General features: G+C 34.8%; 1 protein-coding gene across 1 annotated transcript in view; it reads left to right on the top strand.

The window, feature by feature from the left end:
• The first annotated feature begins 8,837 nt into the window (after positions 1-8,837).
• Positions 8,838-21,633, top strand: part of vps37d (VPS37D subunit of ESCRT-I) — a 74,666-nt gene continuing 61,870 nt past the window's right edge. The window contains exon 1 of the mRNA XM_056458547.1: positions 8,838-9,140. Within this exon, the coding sequence (XP_056314522.1) occupies positions 8,973-9,140 (168 nt within the window). The 5' untranslated portion in view covers positions 8,838-8,972. The remainder of the gene's footprint in view (positions 9,141-21,633) is intronic.

Here is a 21,633-nt window from a genome sequence, read left to right as displayed (position 1 = left end):
AAAGTAAAGACGTCAGAGATACCCACCAATAGGATCACGCTACATGACAAGTTAGATAAAAATGAAATGATTTTATTAATAAACTGTATTACACAAAATCTATTTACCGTAAATAAATACAAACATACAGTAAAACAGATTAAAATACATAAAATAATGTAATAAACGTGTAAATAAGGTAAATAAACATGTAGAAAAGTACTAAATATGTCAGTGAAAAATGCAATAGCCTAATGTAACAATAAGAAACAAACAGTTTTGAAAATATTATGTTTAATACTTTCATAATTATAGTATCAATTAAACCTTTTAAGAAGAAAACAGATGTGTTTTACATTTTAAGCATGGGGTCTCTCTCTCCCTTTCTTTCTCTGGCATACAGGATGATCCCATTTGAAAGACTAAAAGCACGTTGTTGGGCTTTGTTGAGTTTGAACAATCTAAAAGAAAACAGTTTTATGCAGTGAACTTGGTTTTGCTGCTTGCAAAAATTCACATTCAAGCCAAAAATGTCAGCCTCCAGTTTTTAAAGAATACCTTTCATCGATCCAATTGTATAACATCAAAAAAGGCTCTAAAACGTTACCTGTTTGCAAATCTTTTCCTATGTTTAAAGAGTCATTTTTGCTTTGTAGGGATATTTTCAGTTTTAGTTTAACTCTGTTTTTTATTGATAGATATTAGTCAGAGAACCACAGCACCAAATACATAGAATCATTAGTCATCAGCTGCTTCAATCTAGCAGCAGAACACAATTTGCTCACATTTTTTTCTCTGAATAAAGTAATACAATAACATATTCTTGCATTAAGAAAAATATATTTTTTAAAACCCAATACAAATAAAAAAAATATATAATATTAATAATAATAAGATAGATAAAATAACATTATAGATAAAAGTAGCACGTATTTAGGCCATAACAATACAGAAAATAAATGAATATAAATATGCACTCTCAACGCTGCACTCTTTCCTTAACTATATATATATATATATATATATATATATATATATATATATATATATATATATATATATATATATATATATATATATAGTTAAGGTCAGAATTATTAGCCCTCCTGTTTATTTTTTTTTCTTTCCCCCAATTTCTGTTTAACGGGGAGAAGATTTTTTTCAGCACATTTCTAAACATAATAGTTTTAATAACTCATTTCTAATAACTGATTTATTTTATTTTTGCTATGATGACAGTAAATAATATTTTACTAGATATTTTTCAAGACACTTCTATACAGCTTAAAGTGACATTTAAAGGCTTAACTAGTTAATTATTCTGTAGACTATCAAAAAAATATAGAGCTTAAAGGGGCTAATAAATTTGTCCCTAAAATGGTTTTTAAATTTTTTTTTTCGAAATTGCTTTTATTCTAGCCGAAATAAAACAAATAAGACTAAAAAAAATATTATCAGACATACTGTGAAAATTTCCTCGCTCTGTTAAACATCATTTGGGAAATATTTAAAAAAGAAAAAAAAAATCAAAGGGGGGCTAATAATTGTGACTTCAACTGTATATATATATATATATATATATATATATATATATATATATATATATATATATATATATATATATATATATACAGTTGAAGTCACAATTATTATCATAATTATTATTATTATCTTTTTTTTCTGTAAGAGAAAGGGTTGCCAAATATAGTGTCAAATTTTTTTGTATTACCGTTTTCAGCCAACTGTAGATCGGATATTTTTAGTTTTAACCCGAAAATGACCAGTCTGTCGGATGAAGAAGAGCCACAGCCAGAGATTCAATCAAAAAGAAAGTTTACTCAAGATAGATTGCAGTTTCATCAGCAGAAGCCAACTTCAACACTTTGTCAAGTTTGTGTGCCACTCTGCTTACAATCACAAATCAACAACAATTATACTCTCACATAATGTCATTGACTGTGTCATACATATAGGTGTTTTAATGTGATTAGTTAAAACACAGATAGACTTAAAAAATTTCCATGTGCATGTGTACAATATCTCAAGCATACAAAAGTCACACAGCCACGTCAGAGCTGACCCCAAAACCTGTGAAATTATCAAAAACTTAATAGATTACACACACACAAAGTACAATCTGTTTCTTACTCGAGGCTGAGAGGCTGAGTGTACCTTCAAAACTGGTTAAAAACCAGTATAATCTACATCCAAACTGGCAGCTTAAATACAAAAGAATTAACTTTAAAAGATTTAACACATAAAATGTCAAATAACTCAGGAAACAGTTGTTTCCAATTCTTCAAAAGTTCAGGTCCACTCAAGAGGTGTCCATGACCTCTGACCTGGCTGGGTAGAATCTGAGGAAACAAATCATTTGGCATACAGGAAAGCAATCACACACATATATTCCAGTTTTACTCTGAAGTGGGATGACACCAAGGTCATCATATAATCTAGACTCTTAAACATTCAACTTTATTAATAATCATAAAGACATAGGAAAGGATGTGTGTTATGAAGCGGACAGGAGACAGAGGTAAGGAAACGTTAGGGTGTTTATTAAATGACAACAAGGAGCACATGAAGGATAGCCAGGAGGATCAGGAATGATGTTGGGGTCTTTTCCTCCGTGGCTGGGTAACAGGAATACACGAGGATGGACAGCACACACCAGATACAGCTGACAGAGGATGACACAGACTTGGAAGGACTGGAAGACAGGACGATTCGGGAGGACCAGGAAGACTAGGAGGAATACAAAGAGAACAGGTAAGTAAATCGTTTGTTTTAGCTGAGGATGACTACGCTGAGTGGTCGCTCAGTTGTCCGCTTTCGTCGAGACGAGCCCGGACAATGAGCGACTGGAGTGCTGTGCTTTTATCTGGTGCTCGTGAATGTGATGCAGCTGTGTGCTCATTAGAAGTCAGGTGATGGTGATCTTCGTGAGTGGGGGTCGTGAGAGCCTGACCAATCCATGACAATGTGTTACTTGCTCCATCCTGGAGTGGACATCCATCTGAAAATCCACGTCATCAGCTGTTTCAACATGTATTTTTATACCCCCTATGTTTTGTTGTTTATCTTTTTTTTTCTTTGTATGTTTTTCATTGTTAAAGAAAAAAAATCTTTTGTGTGGATTCCTCTAAACATTTACACAGGTATTTAACATGAAAAAAAAATCTATATTTTAAGTTATTTTTTTCCATGATATTATGTTTATTACTGCAACCTTATTTTAATAAATATATGTATTATATTATATATTTATTATTATAATATATTATGTTATATATTTTTAATTAACAACAACAACAAAAAGATTTTAATAGTTTATTTGTAGTCAACTGTAACAACACACAGGAAGAAAAGTAATAATAACGAATTAAATAATTATTAAATGAAATTAATAATTAAATCATATAGTTTTTGGCAGATTTCTTGGTTAGGTTTAGAAAATGTATTCTTTTGATTGAATTAAACAGTTTTATTTGCAGATATCCAATTCATGTCTCATTCATGTCATTTTCTCCCTTTTTCTTGAAAAAAACACATAAATAAATAAATATTATGATGTTGATGATAATAATGAACACTGCAGAATTATAAACAAGAAACAATATTTATTTGTCTTTTTAATTAAGATAACGAAACTAAGTTTTGTAACTTAAAAAGAGGTGAATTGGGGTGAATTGAGTAGGATAAATTGATTAATAAAGGGACTAAGCCGAAAAGAAAATGAATGTTTGAATGTTTCATTAGGATTAATAAATGGACATCATAGAAACAAACAAATAAATAAACTGTATTCAACAAAAGCTATTTGAAATAAATAAATTCAAACGTACAGTAAAACACAGATTTAAATATAATAATATAATATAATTACATAAAGTAACACATTCATAAATATAGTATGAATTCAATATTTTAACAATAGAAACATACAGATGTTTTTTAAGGAACCAACAGTTTTAAAAATATATATTTTTGAAACATTTTACAATTTTAGTATAAATTAAATTGTTTAAAGGGCACCTAAGATGAAAATCTCTTTTGTAAGCTGTTTGGGCAGAACTGTGTGCAGGTATAGTGTGTCCACGGTCATATTGGAGTGATATAAAGACAGTAAGTCTCTTTTATAATTTCCTGAAGTTAAACTAGTATCCAAATCCCTCACATTTTCAGGCCCACTGCAACGTAATGTAGGAGTGCGGTTTCCCCACCCACAGATTATATTGACAGCCATGTATTAGCATGTCTCCGTAGTAACATGAATAATATCAACAAGACAGGATATGCACAAAGCAACTGGGATTCAGAGATCTGTTCAGCTCTCTGTGGTCATCCATCATCATCAAATGTGATGAAGAATGAGTTTCACAAGTTTAAAATGTTTTTAAAACGATGCATGTTAGTAATGAATCACAGCCATTTTACCATCTTTATCACCACAGCTGCATGTCAGTACAATTATAAAAGAAGACGCTTCAATCCTGTTTGTGGACATTTTCAGTGTTGGGGAGGTTACTTTGGAAAAGTAATAGAATACAGATTACAAATTACCCTATTTAAAATGTAATAAGTAGTGTACCGTTTCAATTACTTTATAAAAGTAAAGTAACTGATTACATCTGATTACTTTTTTAATACTTCTAAATTTCTAATGGATATATTCAACTAAATCAGTTTCAAGCATTTATACCAAGCAGGTGTGACCTTACAGTAGCACTCTGTTTACTGTTAGAATTTCAAAAACTTTCATTACTTCAATTAAGATTATATTAATTTAATTTTAAAGTACAGCCACCACAAAACCAGACCTTATAACAAAAATATTGTTTACAGTTGTTACAAAATCTAAATTTGAGTTAATTGTGCAGGGTGATATTTGTGGCATTTGCAATAACACATCTAAGCTACTTTCGCAATTTTCATTTTTAAATCAAAGCAACTTAAATCCAAGTCAGTTAGATCTTAGTGATCAATAAAACTGTCAATGAAACATGTGAGGCATAATTGTTCAGTTCAATTATTTACTGCAAATAATATGCTGTACTAAGCAGAAACAAAGTAACAGCAAAAACTAAAAAATATAATAATCCAGGTGTTACAAATTTAAAATGCTATAGTAATTTATAGTAAAGGGAAATATTTATAAGCATTATATTGTATATATATTTAAACCTCTTCATTAATAATTTACATTACATAATGTAGTATCATTATTAACTATCATGTACTAATAGTATACTTTAGCCGTTACTACAGTAAACTATATATTTATAGTTTGTACACTGTAGAAGTACACTGTAGAAGTACACCGTAGAATATATACTATAGAAGTAGAATATATAGAATATACAGTATACTGTAGAAGTACACTGTACACTGTAGAAGCTCTGTCACGAAAACAAATTCCTCGTATGTGTGAACATACCTGGCAATAAAGCTCTTTCTGATTCTGATTCTGAATCTGATATGATATATATATATATATATATATATATATATATATATATATATATATATATATATATATATATATATATCCTCCTCTCCCTCAGTCATCTTTCCATCAATCAAATTTCTCGTATTAGCCTTGATTGGAGACATCATCATCAGAGCTAGAGGTGGGAGTAACGCACCAAAAAGTTTGTTGTTGACCACCGTAAACAGGTAGAAGAAGAAATCATCATTCTCGCCCGTTTTTGCCGTCATATGGATTTATTTTCATCGGCTAGACACCGGTGCAGTCACTTATTGATCTGCGATTAGTAAATGTAGCTTGTGTGGACGCCACTGCGCTACTTGAGTAAAAATAGCTTAGTTACTGAAAAGCTATTTGATTTAGAAAGTAGCGACGCTACCGCCACGCTACCGAGAAATATTGTTATAGCAGAATAGCACCGCTTTAATAATGGCCTTATCAGAAAGCATCGTGCATATCAAAAACAGGCAAAGCAACAGATTAATATTATTCAACATATCCCAGATTTTTGAAGATGATTTAGATGTAACCCCATTTGTAATCTTTAACATTTTCATAAGTAACTGTAATTTAGTTACACATTTTTTCTCAGTAACTGTAACGAATTACTGTTACATTTATTTTGTAATTAAATTATGTAACGCCATTACATGTAACTAGTTACTCCCCAACAGTGGACATTTTGTACATTAACATAACGAATATCCATACAACAGTGTATATTAACATGTATCCTGTCACATTTGCCATGCAAAAACAGTGCAAAGTTAAAAGTGCGCAATGTGTGTGTGTGTGTCTGTGTGTGTATGTGTGCGTGAACTTAGTAACGACATTGTGTGTGACTCATCATTGCAGAAAGACTTGAATTAACTCCACAACAAATATATCAAATAATCATTGGTAAAGTTCTCACTGTGCTGTTTATCTGGTGCACTGACAGGATGTGGGAACAGTGGTCAGGGAGAACTACCTTTAAAGGCACAGGCCACATAAACAGCTACATTGTGTTCAGAGCATACAATTCTAATATTCTGAAAAATATAATACATAATCTGATGGGTGTTTTAAGCTGAAACTTTACAGACACATTCTGGGGACACAAAAGACTTATCTTAAATCTTGAAAAAGGGGTAAAATATGTGCCTTTTAAATGAAGTCAAGTCGAGCATTATTGTCATTCCGGTACATGTGTGCATATACAGAGGAACGAAATGTCATGTCTTTTAGGACAACAGTGCTACATAAATAATCATACAAACACAGCACTGGACATAAAAGCTATTTTAAAAAACGTATGCATAACTAACATATACTATAAGACACTTAAGACAGGCTGTACAAGTACTTTTACAAGAGACTGATCAATGTTGCGCAGTATATTGTGCAAGAGAGGTATTAAAGGTGAATATTGTGCAAAAGAGGTATGTAAGGTTTAATATTGTGCAAGAGTTAAGGTTGAAGTAAACAGTGCAACATGACTGTGGTACATCTATAGTAGGCTAAACATCGTTTTCCTCATTGAGTCCTTGTAAGTTGGAGTTTAGATGAAGTGTCAGGTGCATAAGAGAGTTTCTACAGTGTTTCTACAGGTGGTTTGTCATGCCCACTCACCTGTATGAAGAATAATTTGAAATACACAATGTTTTCAAGCTGACATAAGCCCCTTTCACACATACAGTACAGCTCTTTCCGGAAAATTACCGGCAATTTTCAGGAAAGGCCTGTATGTGTGAACAGACCCTTTTTGAAAATACCAGTAAATTAAAAGTAAAATAAAAGTTGTAACATTACCGGTAATTTGATGGAATGCTGCGCTGTGTGACCGCAGAAGGAAAATTGCCGGAGAAAGAGAGCACGTTCACGCTTAGAACGCACTGACGTGAGACGTCTTCTCCAGCCAATCAGAACATTCAGACACATTCACATCCACGCTGTTTATGAAAATAAAAGCCTTTGAATATTTTTCCAGACACATTTAGCTGCAAGATGTTAGTCAGATAAAGTTTCTATGTTCCTTCTTAATGCCAACTAAGGAAAAAATTATCGATAAAATTCTTATGATAAATCGCTGTTTGTTTACCTTCAAGCTGTGCTTCAGTTGCTTGATGCGAGTGCACGTGAAGCAGCCGGTGAGTGCCGGCACACATACATACAGTGTTGCCAGATTTCCCGCCCACTTGGGCGGTTTTGAATTAGATTTTGTGGGTAAAAAATGGCGTAGCCGGGTTGACAAAATGTAGGCGGTTTTGAAACGTAAATTTTATTTGCAACTTATTTAACAAGACATAACTCCATTCAGTTAGTAGTGACCAGTGCATAGCGCAAACCACATGGGCCCACCCGCAAGAGGAGGTAAGGGAAAGTTGTTTCAAAATCTGACTCCCAGGACAAATCTGACCACGCAGCGCTAGCAGTTAAACTCACATCGCTTTATTACAACACTTATCAATAATTTTTTCCCGCAAATGACAGCAAGAACAAACATAGAAGCGTTGTCTGCTTGACAAGCAGCACCAAATTATGTTAAAAAGAATTTAAAATGGCAAATAGGATGAATTTACACCCCATTTCAAAAGTAAAACTACTCTAATAGGTAGTGTAATCTACACTACAGTGTGTGGGTGAGAGGGGTGCAGTGTTTCGATGTGAAACTTATGTTGTGGTTCTGTGACTGCTGGTGTTCCTTACCATATGGTTAAAATTGTTACAGCTAAAGTAACTAGGTTAACTTTGATTTAAATCAATTTAAATAAAATAAAATATTAATCTAATATTTTAGGCGTTTTTTTGTGCATTTGGGTGGGTTTTGGACAGCTTTTGGGCCGGAAAAAGTTTTCATCAAAGTTCTTCACAATACTTCCATCTACAGAGTTTGTAATGTAGTTAAATGTTTACGGATACAAGCACAGCCGTTTAGAGCTTATTTCTGGTTAATGATGTCAGAATTTACCGGTATTTTGGAATGGATGTGTGAATAGTCCTTTCCGGAAAAATTCAGAACGTCCGTGTCTGTGTGAACAACTCTTTTTTTGAATCTACCGGTTAAATTCAGTCTAGAAATTTTCCAGATAATTACGGGTATAGCTGTGTGAAACAGACTATGGAGTGATTAAGAAAGTGTCCAACCTGATACAAGAGTCAGAGAGATGATTCAAGAATAGGCTATGTCTTTTACATTTTAAAAATGGGGGTCTCTCTCTCTCTTGCATGGGTGATCACATTTGGGGACCCGTGGTATCTACTAACTAGATTGAAAAAGCAATTGAAAGCACGTGGTATACAGTATGTTATGTGTGGCACGTTGTAAGTGCTGCGGCGTGGCGCCTTCTGGCGGTGGAATGCGGAACCGAAGGAATCCGTAACAGTACAGCAAAGCAGCGCAGTCTCTCCGTGCATTGTCTTCACTAACAGTCCGCGGTGCGCCTTCAAGCCGAGCAGAGCTCCCCCAGCGCCGCTCCCCTGCTCACCTCCAGCCGGCGCACAGCGACAGCAAAATGGAAGTTAAATGGCTGACAAACGGAGTTGTTTAGTGCGCCTCACGGGGACGAGAATGTCCCAGAAAAGCGACGCGAACTCTTACCCAGATGGGTACAGGGTCCTCAATAGCTGCGAACTACGGGAGCTCCTACAACATGAAGAAAAAATGAATCAGATCGTGCGACTCAGTGAAAAGGTATTTGTTCGCCTCTCACACGTAATATACACCTTTACCAGGCTGTTTCTGCGCACGCTTGTCGTTTCTTCTCTGAGCAACTGATGTATTTGGTCTTTTTACGAAACTGTGAGGTGGAATGTTTGCTACATCTACAGTCGTGTGATTTGTGTAGCGTGTTATATATGCATTACACGCCATCATCACATACATCCTGGACTATAGCGCTGCATGCTGTATGAGCACTGCAGACCTGCTGCAAACACTTATTTACGTGGTTAAATGTGTTTTTTTTACTGACACAAGGCATCCGTAATAGTGCCAGTTTGAAAGTTTTGGGTTCTTAGAGTAAATCATGAATTAAACTATTTTAGTAACATTTAATTTGACATTGTAGTTCTGCAACAAAAGCGCGCAGACATACTGTGCGTATTCTGTCCTCACTTTACAGAAAATTCAGTTTAATAGGCAGGTCTTTGAAATACTTGATCCTGATTGGTCAGTCACATTAATTGACAAAATGTTTATACATTATGACTACTATTCGATCCTAAATGAGTGTGGTTATGTTGTTGCAGTGTGTATTTGAGCTGTTTTATGGTGTTTATTTAATCTTTAGTGTACTATTTATCTTAGTTTACGCTTAAGGCTAACAAAATTTAAAATCATTCATTTATTAATATAATTATGTATAACTATAGATTGTCACATAGAAATTATATATATATATATATATATATATATATATATATATATATATATATATATATATATATATATATATATATATATATATATTAGGGCTGCACAATCATATGCTGCACATATCCTTTAAGCATCAATATCGCAATGTGTGTATCAGCAATAGTCAACGTCACAGGACTAGATTGTTTATTAAATGACAAAAACATTATTATTTTTAAATAATTTATACAATGATGACCATGTTATTTTACGTTTGATTGTTTTATTGCTGTGCCTGAATACTATTAGACTACTTTTAGAAACCATCAAGCGCTGATATTTCACTTTTATCTTTGCTCTGTTGTGTTTACATATGCTTGTAATTTATTATAATTTATGCAAACACACTACATAGAAAAGATTTACCCATCTCAATCTATCTAAATGAATGAAGTCTTTTTGTTCAAATCATCTGTTGAAATTATATACTTATCTCAATACATATCGCAGAAAAAAAAAATTATCGCAATGTCACATTTTTCCAATATGGTGCAATCCTAATATATACATGAGCAGTTTAAGCGTTATAGATGTGACATTTGCAGTAAAAACTCAAAACATAAACTCACATGGAAAGTATGTTAACATTATATTGAAACATTGTTTATATTTTCCAGAACAACTAACCACAGAGTTATAAGATCAGAAAAATATCAATCTGTAAACATGTTTTGTACTTTAAATGAGGAAAATGAACATGCGTTATGGATGTGACCAAAAAAAACTGAGAGTTTGCAGCATACAACATGCTTAGTAGAAATTATGTAAATTAAACTGCACAACCCCCCAAAAATAATGCTAATCAACAGGATAAGAGTTGGCTCACTATAGAACAAACATAATTGGTTTTAATTTTATTTAATATTTTAGCCATTTTGAGGAAAAGCTTCGTTATGGATGTGACATTTTTCCGTTATGGATGTGACCGATGTGAAATTGCCATTCGTGTGACTTTGGTAAATCAAATCAAATTGTTTAAAAACACTGACAGAGACATTTTTGAGTATTTTTAAATTACTGTAAAATACTTGCTTACACAAAAAACATAGGAACGGTTTCCGTATTTTAGTGTAAACTGATTTTTTTTCATGGCAAGGTTGACATTTGCATGGAACTGCTCATATATATATATATATATATATATATATATATATATATATATATATATATATATGACGAAAGCTGAAAACCTGTAACACTTGACTACACTGTAAAAAAAAAAAAAAAATCTTAATTTATAACAATAAATAAACCGTAAATGAATAAATAAACCATAAAATAACGGCTGTTAAATTACAGAAATTTCCGGTAAATTTCTGTAATTCAACCTCTGTTATTTTACTGTAATTTTCTTTAATTTAACGGCCGCTATTTTACGTTTTTTTTTTTCCGTATTCGTAAAATTACGGATTTTTTAACTGTATCATAGCAGGAAAAACAAATACTATGGAAGTCAATGGGCGACGCAGTGGCGCAGTAGGTAGTGCAGTTGCTTTACAGCAAGAAGGTTGCTGGTTCGAGCTTCGGCTGGGTCAGTTGGCGTTTCTGTGTGGAGTTTGCATGTTCTCCCTGCATTCGTGTGGGTTTCCTCCGGGTGCTCCGGTTTCCCCCACAGTCCAAAGACATGTGGTACAGCTGAATTGGGTAGCCTAAATTGTCCGTAGTGTATGATTGTGATTAAGTGTGTATGGATGTTTCCCCAGAGATGGGTTGGGAATGGAAGGGCATCAGCTGCGTTAAACATGTGCTAGATAAGTTGGTGATTCATTCCGCTGTGGCGACCCCAGATTAATAAAGGGACTAAGCTGAAAAGAAAATGAACGAATGAATGGAAGTCAATGGTTACAGGTTTCCAGCGTTCTTCAAAATATATTCTTTTCTGTTCAACAGAGGAAAAAAGTCAAACTTGTTTGGATCAATTGGACTTTAAGTAAATGATGACAGAGTTTTACTTCAAGATAACTATAAATGGTCAAATTTATATCTAAAAAAGCTCAATAATAGTGTATAAAACCACATATTGTGCATATTTCTTGTTCAAGCAATATACAAGGTGCCTGATAACCACATTTAACAACATTTAATGTTTGTTATAATGTTATCCGACTTCGCTTGTTTATTATACAATCCCTCTCCCTGATCATCATGTATTGAAAAGTAGCAGGGTTATCTGAGAGCTCCTAAGGTGCATGATTCACTTTCAGCTTAGAAAATCGTTTCTCATTTGGGACTGATCCGGTGTCACTGTAGACTGGGAAATATAAAATTTGAGCCGTAAATTGCTGTAGCATGAAACCTGATCCAGGCATGCCTGCAGGAAGCCTGAGCGTGTTATTTGAAATATCAGGGCAAAAATATTTGGGCTGGGCGATAAACACAACTTTAGTTTTTATGAGATATGATGTACAATCCAGTTCAGTGTGTCGTAGTTATAAATCATGACTTTATTATATGTGGGGAAAACAAGAATTTTTGAGCTCATTGTACAAAAATGGCCTACAGAGGAAAATGTGACTATTAGTTCTCATGCTTGCACATGTTCAGACTTGCTTCACAATTGTTCACGACACGCATGAGAATCAATAGTGACGTCACTGACTTGAAATGTATGACATTTAAAAAGAAAGACTTTCCTAAACAAAGCTGTATGGCCTCAGAACATATATAATATGCCATTACATATATGTGATCATTAATGGAGCTTGACAACCTACCATTCACTATGACTCTATAGTAAAGTGCAGCCATGACATTTAGCTAAATTCCTCTTTCTTGTTTCACAGAAAGAGTTTAAAAATATTTATATAGGTTTGGATTGTCATTGGTGTTTTAGTATTACATGCTATTTATTTTTTTATAGAATGAATATTATCCATTTTGATTAAAATCTAATGTTTTAGTTTAGTGAAAATAGATTTATGTTTGTGTTATGAGAGAGAGTCTTGGAAGTCATTACTGTCATCTCTGTACTGACAATAAGGGCTTCTGCTTTGTATATGATATGCTGGAATAGTTGGCGGTTCATTCCACTGTGGTGACCCCTGATAAATAAGGGACTAAGCTGAAGGAAAAGCAATGAATTAGCAAGATGAGCATATAATCTATATATAATTGTATTTGTGAAGAGGTGAGCAGAGGCTGCATCAATTTTAATGTTCAACAGCACACAATGCAGGTTAATATTTGATTGTTTTTCCAATTTTTCTAAAGTAACATTATCTAAGGTCACGTTATTTAAGGTCACGTTTTATACATCTGAAAGCATGTGCTTGAGATTTACTGGAACTGGCTTTACTGACAAAATGCACAAATTTAATCTTCTTTTAGCTTTATTTAATGCCCCTCGAAATCATTTTTATTAGTTTAGTTTATTATTATTAAACAATTATATGGTTTATTTGAATAAATAAGCACTGCCATCAGTACCCATTGCACATCAAACATCTTTTCAGAACTCTCTATCCGCTTTCAGGTGATTTCTGGTGTGGTTTGACTGCATGATTAATGGTTTTTAAATCGAAATGGCGATTTGATTTGATTTTCAAATCGCAAAAGCTACAATTATTTCAACGCGCTATCAAATATGGTACCAAGTAGGGCTGCACAATATATCCTTTCAGCATCGATATCGCGATGTGATCATTTGCAACAGCTTATGCCATGTTAAGTTTGGATTATAATTTATAATCTGAATTTGTTTTTGAGGCCTGTGACTGTATAATGATTTTAAAATAAGAAACTGTCCCTTTTGTTAACAAAATTCCCTTAATTATTAACAATTAAGTTTATTGAATTAGTTTTCTTTTATTAATTCAATTGCTGTACCTGAATACTATTAGACTTGGAAAATAAAACACAGTTTATTTTAGTCTTCTTGATTGTATTGATCTGTGCTTGTTGATTTGTTTATTAGATTTTTTTTGCAGATTTGGTCTCCTACAGAATCATCCCAATCAATCTAAAATGATCAATTCTTTCCAAATAGAGATATCCAAGCCATTTGGTGAAATTTTATTCATATCACAATAACAAAATATCGCAATGTTATATTTTTCCAATATCGTGCAGCCTTAGTAACAAGCAAGTCTGACAATTCGTAAGCACATTACCCTGAACAATGTGAAAAATGTAACACAATTTAAGTGTAAAGGTTTTATATATCTATATATTAGATTTTATATATAATTCATTTAATTAAGTACGTAGTGTAGCGTATTTTGTGATTGTGCTTGGTCTTTCTTTTAGTGCTGTTTAAACCTGTAGCTCATTTATGAAATGGTAGTAAATCGCATTTTAAATCACATTTTTGACCAGATAAATCACAATTAGATTTTTTTCTCCAATTCGTGCAGCCATAGTGAGACTGAAATATGAACAAACGTAGACCAAAAATGTCTAAATGACTAAAAACAGGACAGGATGTCACTGGAGGTGGCTATAATAGGAGCTTTGTTCACTACAGGCATTGGAAACTCGTCTCCTTGAAGCACAACTTTACTTGTGTGCAATTGAGAGGAATTTCTGGTGCTATTTTGACTCCTTTAAACAAATTAAAAGCTATTCATGAGATCAAGACCTGCAGCAAAATATGCCAGCCTTTCGTTTGTTTTGTATTTAAAGGTTTATTCTTGAAAATAACAGCATCAGAGATCAATATATCGAAATAAATATATTCAGGAGGCAAAAAAACTAAACAAAAGCCAGACCACATGTGTTAACATTTTTAAAAAGATAGTTTTACTCCCCAAAATGCTCCCAAAAATGTAGATTTACTCAGTATTTACTCTTCCTCAAGTGGTTATTATAAAGCGGTATCATTTTCCTTTTTAGGCCGAACACAAAAGAAGATATTCTGAAGAATGTTGGAAACCGGTAACCAGTGACTTCCATAGGAAAAACAAATACAGTGGAAGTCTGTTACAGATTTCCAACATTTTTCAAAGTATCTCCTTTTGTGTTCAACCTAAAAATGAAACTAATGAAATTAAAAAGGTTTCTAAAAAGTGAAGGGTGAGTAAAGGGTCATTTTGGGTGACATTAATAATAATAATAATAATAACAATAATAATTCTTATCTGAGCTGTCTTTCCACATTAGATAAGATATAGTTGGAAAATCTGTTTGTAACTGCAGGACCAAGTGATAAAAATAAGAACTATATACACAAGTAGCTGCACTTCTGTATAATCTGCATCTTATGAACTGTTGTCCTTTATTGATGGCTGCACGAGAGCAATACGATGGGTCACACAGGTCAAACCCCTAACGAGTTGCGATCGGTGAGGCCCATCACTATTCCCATCACAAACAGGTCAATTCATTAACACACAGAGGTCTCCAAGGGCAACCGCAGAGAAAGGGTCACAATGGTCCAGCGCTTTGGATACAGTTATTGCTCTTGTATGCATGAGAATCACTCTCTAACAAGAGATTGTGGTGTTTTTACTAAATGGAAAAAGGCTCTGTAAGACCGGGCTGTGCTCTTTTCCTATGAATAGCAATGAGGCAGGCTTAACGGTTAACTTTATGTGCTCATTAGAGATACAGAGGGCAGAGGCAGACACACTCCTCGAATTCATCAGAAACAGCAGCTCTTTGGCCATTCATGGTTTATTGACCAAGCTGAACTATCTTGGACTAAACAGATGGTCTTAATGTATCGTGCTTATGCCACATGCTTGTTGTGAACAGCCGTCGTTAATCATTTTGGATTCGTACCTTTAAATTCCAGGGTTAAATTGCTTTCGTCTTGAAAACAACTACATCTTAAGCTTGGCTGTTAAATCTGGTTGGCTCCATCGATGTTTGTTTGCTTGTTTGTTGACCAGTGGCAGATGGGGACGAGTGTAGTGCATTAGACTGTCTTTGTCGTGTTACTGAAGTATCTTTGTTCTTTTGTTGCTTTGATTACTTCCGTTATTTTTCGTTTGTAAGTCACTTTCGATGATGCCGTCTGCCAAGTGATTAAATGCAAATGTGTGAAATCTCAGTGATGGGTTAGGACGTTTAAGGGATATGTATATTTTGAACATTTAATGCAAATTTCTGAAAACAAATGATGCGAGTTAAAAAATAAGGAAGGTAATTAAATTTCTTTATTTATTTGTTGTTATTTTACCAGCACTGTAAAACATTTCACATTGGTTAAACTTACAAACTCAAGTTTACCAGCTGCCTTGGAAATGTGAGTCAACTCAACTTAGAGAGATTCTTTGTTTCAACTTAAGAGATTGCGTTTCACAATTTATTTAGCTAAAACTCAACATCAAGTGCACTGCTTAAAAAATTTTTGATCCATGCTTGCATTGAACCATATATACTGACACAACTCTGATAAATAGTAATAAGCAATTAAAATAATAATTATAGCCTATGGATAAAAGGTCAGCCAAGTGGTTACGATGCCTGTTAAAGGGTCAAGTTGACTCACATTTTCAAGGCAGCTGGTGAACTTGAGTTTAACCAATGTGAAACGTTTTACAGTGAGTATATTTACATTTAAAATGTAATAATAAAAATAATAAAAGAAAATAATAAATCTTTATTATTTTCTATTTAAAAACTTTCAGCAAAAAGTATATAGTAATAATATTATTATTATTCCTCTTAATAATAATAATAATAATATTAATAGTAATTCCTTACAATTATATAGCATTTTTCTAGACACTCAAAACGCTTTACACATTTTTTGGAGGAATCTCCCGATCCACCACCAGTGTGCAGCATCCACCTGGATGTCGTGACGGCAGCCATATTGTGCCAGACCGCACACCAGCTGATTGGTGGTGAGGAGACAGAGTAAGCAAGTTATCTTTTGGGGATGGTTAGGAGACCATAATTGATGGAGCCCAAACCCCTACTCTTTTTCAAAGGACATCTGGGGATTTTTAATAACCACAGGGAGTCAGGACCTCGGTTTAACATTTCATCTGTAAGACGGCGCTCACTGGGCAGTATAGTGTCCCCTTCACTATACTGGGGCAATAGGACCCACACAGACCGCAGGTTGAGCGCCCCCTTGCTGGTCTCAATAACACCACTTCCGACAGCAACCTAGCTTTCCCATGTGTCACATCCTGGTACTGACCGGGCGCAGCCCTGCTTAGCTTCAGTGGGTGACAATGTGAGAGTTGCAGAGAGCTAACTGCCCGCTTATTATTATAATTATTAGACATAGCAAGCCTGATAATATTAAAATAATATTATTAGAATGATAATATCAATTATAAAAGTCGGCATAGTAGCACCATGGGCAGTGCGTCAGCATGTAGCACAAATGCACTTCAGGTGTCCTGAGTTCAAGTCCTGGCTCGTAGACCTTTCCTGATCCTCTCTCTCTCTCTCTGTTCCTAGAAACTCTTGCTTCCTTTCCAACTACTCCTGTCCTATCATAAGAAAAGAAAAAAATCGTCAAAATAAATAAATGATTAATCATAATAAACTAGTATAATAAATGAATCAATGTTTTTTTAAATCACCTTTGTTATCACAGAAATACACAAATGTGAAAGCTCTGTTTTAAAAAAAATAGTTCACAACATTACTGTTTTTACTGTATATTGATCAATTAAATTCAGCTCTCTTTAACAGAAATTTATTTTAAATTCTTTCAAAAACATTAAAAGTTTTTACTAAAACTTTTTTTAACCATGTTGTGTGTACATCTAACCTCTTAGTATGGTGGTGTGAAAAAATGTTTGCCCTTTACTGATTTCTTTCCTTTTTTGCATGAGCTGAATTTCTTTGGATCTCTAGCTTTTTGAGGATCTTTTGGTCTACTTCACTTTTTAGGCATGTCCTATTTTAGTGTTTTCTTGATTGTGAACAGGTAATTAGGCCTGGATGTGACTAGAGAAACTGAACTTCAGTGAGAAACTAAAGTAAAGTTCGGGGGGCAAACACCACAGAGGGTTTTAGTCTTAGTTTTGTGTTTTGTTTTCCCTTAATAATAAAAACCTTCATTTATAAACTGCATGATGGGTTTACTTGTGTCATATTTGACTAATTAGTTTGATGATCTTAAACCTTAAAATGTGACAAAGATGCAAAAAAAGGGGGGCAAACACTTTTCACACTGTTGTACATGCTAAATAAATACATTTCAGTCATGTTTTAAAACATTTTCAAATGGACACAGTTGTAAGGCAAAGTATTTGTGAATTATTCAGAGTCTGATCTCGTCACTAATGACTTTAAAACGTGTCTTAATATCTGTTTTTTAAGTCCACAATGCTTTTAACTCGTTAAAGTTGGAAATTCATTGTTGGTCAGAAACTTTTCTTTTGTGTTCAGTGGAAGAAAGACAGACGTATGGGTTTGGACCGACATGTGGGTGAGTAAATAATGGCGGAAGTTTCTTTTTTTTTTATGTGAACTATTTCTGTAAGGTATTTTCCAGTTTGCGACTGCCATTTGATTTGTCATATTGTTTTATGAGCATTGTATCATCCAGCCCACATGGTCTCCAGAGGACTTGCATCTGCACAGTGTATAAACAGACACACAGGCAAGCTGCAAGCGGAAATGGATAGTCTGTGTCAATTCCTGTTTAGGGAAAACACTCTGTGTAGGTCCAGGAGTTTTACTTTGGCATGAGACTGCAGTGAGAGAGAGAGAGAGAAAGAATAGAGATACTGCAAGAAGCTTGGTGTGCTTTGAAGAAGGGAACGAAGACCTTCATAATGTTCATTACCAAACCAGTGTGAAGGACTTGCGCACTAGCAGGGGCTGAACTCGGACAGTTATTGGCTCTGGATGACGTATGACTCATGTACTACAGACTCAGGCAGCATGGAATACTAAAAACCAGAGAGGGAAAGAGCCTCAGGACTTGCTCAGATGTTCCTCTCAAATACGCCCCAGTAACTAAAAGATTGATCATAGGCCTGTGAAATGCGAAAGAGCATGTGTCTTAGCTGTCTTTGAGGTATGAGGAGCCACATCCTCGCCAAGATAAGCCACATCCTTTCCTGGAGTTGCAAATGCTCGGATGAATTTGTTCTAGGTTGAGAGACTGCATGAAGTTTTAAAGAGATGCGCTGGGAGGTTTATTAACTCTGATCTAAGACCTAGTAACTGCATAACTAATGCAAAATAAAGCTGCAAACAAATGATTGGTCAACGATATCAGCCCTCTGAACTTCTCATTTGACTGCCCGTATATAACAAAGGCTCGCTAAATAAATCTATGCACTTACATTGAAAAGCACGTAATAATACATAAGATGTAAGCTGTTATAATTTAATAAAAAACAATATATGGTGGACTGCAAAATAAACGATCTTTCATACACTTTAGCCTAGATATTCATTCATTCATTTTCTTTTCGGCTTAGTCCCTTTAATAATCCGGGGTCACCACAGCGGAATGAACCGCTAACTTATCCAGCACATGTTTTACGCAGCGGATGACCTTCTAGCCGCAACCCATCTCTTGGAAACATCCATACACACTCACACTTCACCTGTACTGCATGTCTTTGGACTGTGGGGGAAACCGGAGCACCCGGAGGAAACCCACGCGAACGCAGGGAGAACATGCAAACTCCACACAGAAACGCCAACTGACCCAGCCGAGGCTTGAACCAGCGAACTTCTTGCTGGGAGGCAACAGCACTACCTACTGCGCCACTGCGTCACCCTAGCCTAGACAGTAATAGGTTGTTGGTATTTGTTATCTTCATAGGGGTAGAAATAACACTTGTAAAATTTGAACAATAACAAAACAACACATACATTTTAAAAAAAGTTTTTATTTTTAATTGGCAATCAACAGGACCCAAAATATATACATCATAGAGGACAGATAAAGCACAGTTACTCTCTTAATAAAATCCATATTAGCCATTTAGCAATGAAGCTACTGTAGAGTCACCTGGCAGACAGAAGCCCCACCCATGAAGTGAATCAGTGTCTATTGTGAGGTGAATTTGACATGCGAATGAGGCGAGTAAACTCAATTTTCACATGTCTATTTCCGCTCGAATAGCACAATTTTTCTGCGAATGCCGCCACTGGTGTGAACACAGCATTAGTCTCATCAAAACAAAAGCTACCTGAAAGAGGTGGTCTCATCTCAATTAAAGATAATCTCTATTAGCGTTGTCACTATGCTGGAATTTTGGTACCAATCGGAACTGAAATTTTAAAAACGTCCATTTCCCGCTTACGTTTGAGCGGTGTTGAGCGCGTTCTTAAACGCCATTGTACCGTTGTGTTTATGTGCTCAACAGAACTGACTGTGATTGGCCGTGAAGGTCATCAGTTCACTGAACTCACCGCTGTTTACTGAGTGTAACTACAGATACAGGGAGACTGGATCGTTTAAAAAGCCGTGAAGATCAGTCGATTCATCAGCGGATCACTCGTATGTCAGCTCATAGACAGACCAGCTGATCTTTGTGATTTTAAAGTGCTTCAGTGTTCCTGCATCTGTGTTTGCGTTTCAGCACTGTTTAAGAACGCGATTATGGATTTCTGTTATGTAAAAAGCAGTGTCTGATTCTGTGGGTTAGCACATAATTTATCCCAACTAAACCCACAGAGCACCTCTTCATCTTAAATGCTGTGTAATTGCAATTCTCAGAAGCAGCTGCATGTTAATGCTTTTAAGAAGAACATTTTGATTGTCCATCAATCAAGAAAATCATTTTGCAGAGAAACAGAATCTATTAGAAAAAACTGATGGTGGAAATACCTGCAAAACCTTGACTCTGTTTGGGGTGAAGCTCAAGGGCGAGTTCTGTTTTGGAGAGCCGCAGTCCTGCAGTTTTGATCCGGCTTTAAAGGATTTGTTCACCCAAAAATGAATATTCTGTCACCAATATCCCTGAGGCTTTTGTTCATCTTTGGAACACAAATTAAGATATTTTATATAAAAATCCGAGAGGTCTCTGACCCTGTGCAGTTCTGAGGTGTTTGAAGCCCAGAAAAGGAAACAAAAATCATCAAAATATTCCTTGTGACATTAGCGGTTCAACTGTAATTATACAACACTCCAAGAAGACGTGTGTGTGTGCAGAACAAATACAGTAAAACTTTGTCAGTGTTTCTCTTCCCCGTCAGGCTGTGCGTTTACTAAGGTCAGAAATGTCAGGTTTTGCGATTAGAGTCTTAGCACAGAATGCAAACATTGTGTTGCCCCTAGTAAGCGTGCATCAGGGCTTGACATGGCTGAAGAGAGGACATTGGCAAACAAAGTGATTTTTAACCGTTTTTCTGGCACACAGAAGTGTTCTTGGAGCTTGGTGTTTTATAGTTAACACACTAAAGTCACATGGAATGTTTTGAAGATATTTTTTTGGTTTTCTTTGAGCATATCATAACCCTTACTATTAATAGTGGGTCAGAAAGCTCATGGATTTTATCTAAAATATATATATTTTCTTAAGATGAGTGAAGGTCTCAGGTAGGGCTGAGTGATTATTCGAATTGAAATCACAAACACTATTGAACAAAGCTTTGCTTGGTTTTGACTTGTGGAGCTGCGCATCGATTGATTTGCTCTTCAGTGGGCAGAAAGAAGCTCCACCCATGACGTGAATTGACATCTATTGTGAAGTGAATCTAACGTGTGAATTTGACGCTCAAATTAATCGAATTTTTACATGCAAATGAAGCAAATAAACCGAAAATGTTCACTTGTCTATTTATGGCGCGTCTAGTGTGAACACAGCAATAGACCTTGTTTAGCTTGTAAAGGTATGTTTGAGAAGGGTTTGAGTGTAAAGCCGGGGTCAAACTAGAGTTTGAGCGTGCAAAATTCTTT

This window comes from Danio aesculapii, chromosome 5 (genome assembly GCF_903798145.1).
Source record: "Danio aesculapii chromosome 5, fDanAes4.1, whole genome shotgun sequence".
Taxonomy (NCBI): domain Eukaryota; kingdom Metazoa; phylum Chordata; class Actinopteri; order Cypriniformes; family Danionidae; genus Danio; species Danio aesculapii.
This window is presented reverse-complemented; position numbering and strand designations above follow the sequence as displayed.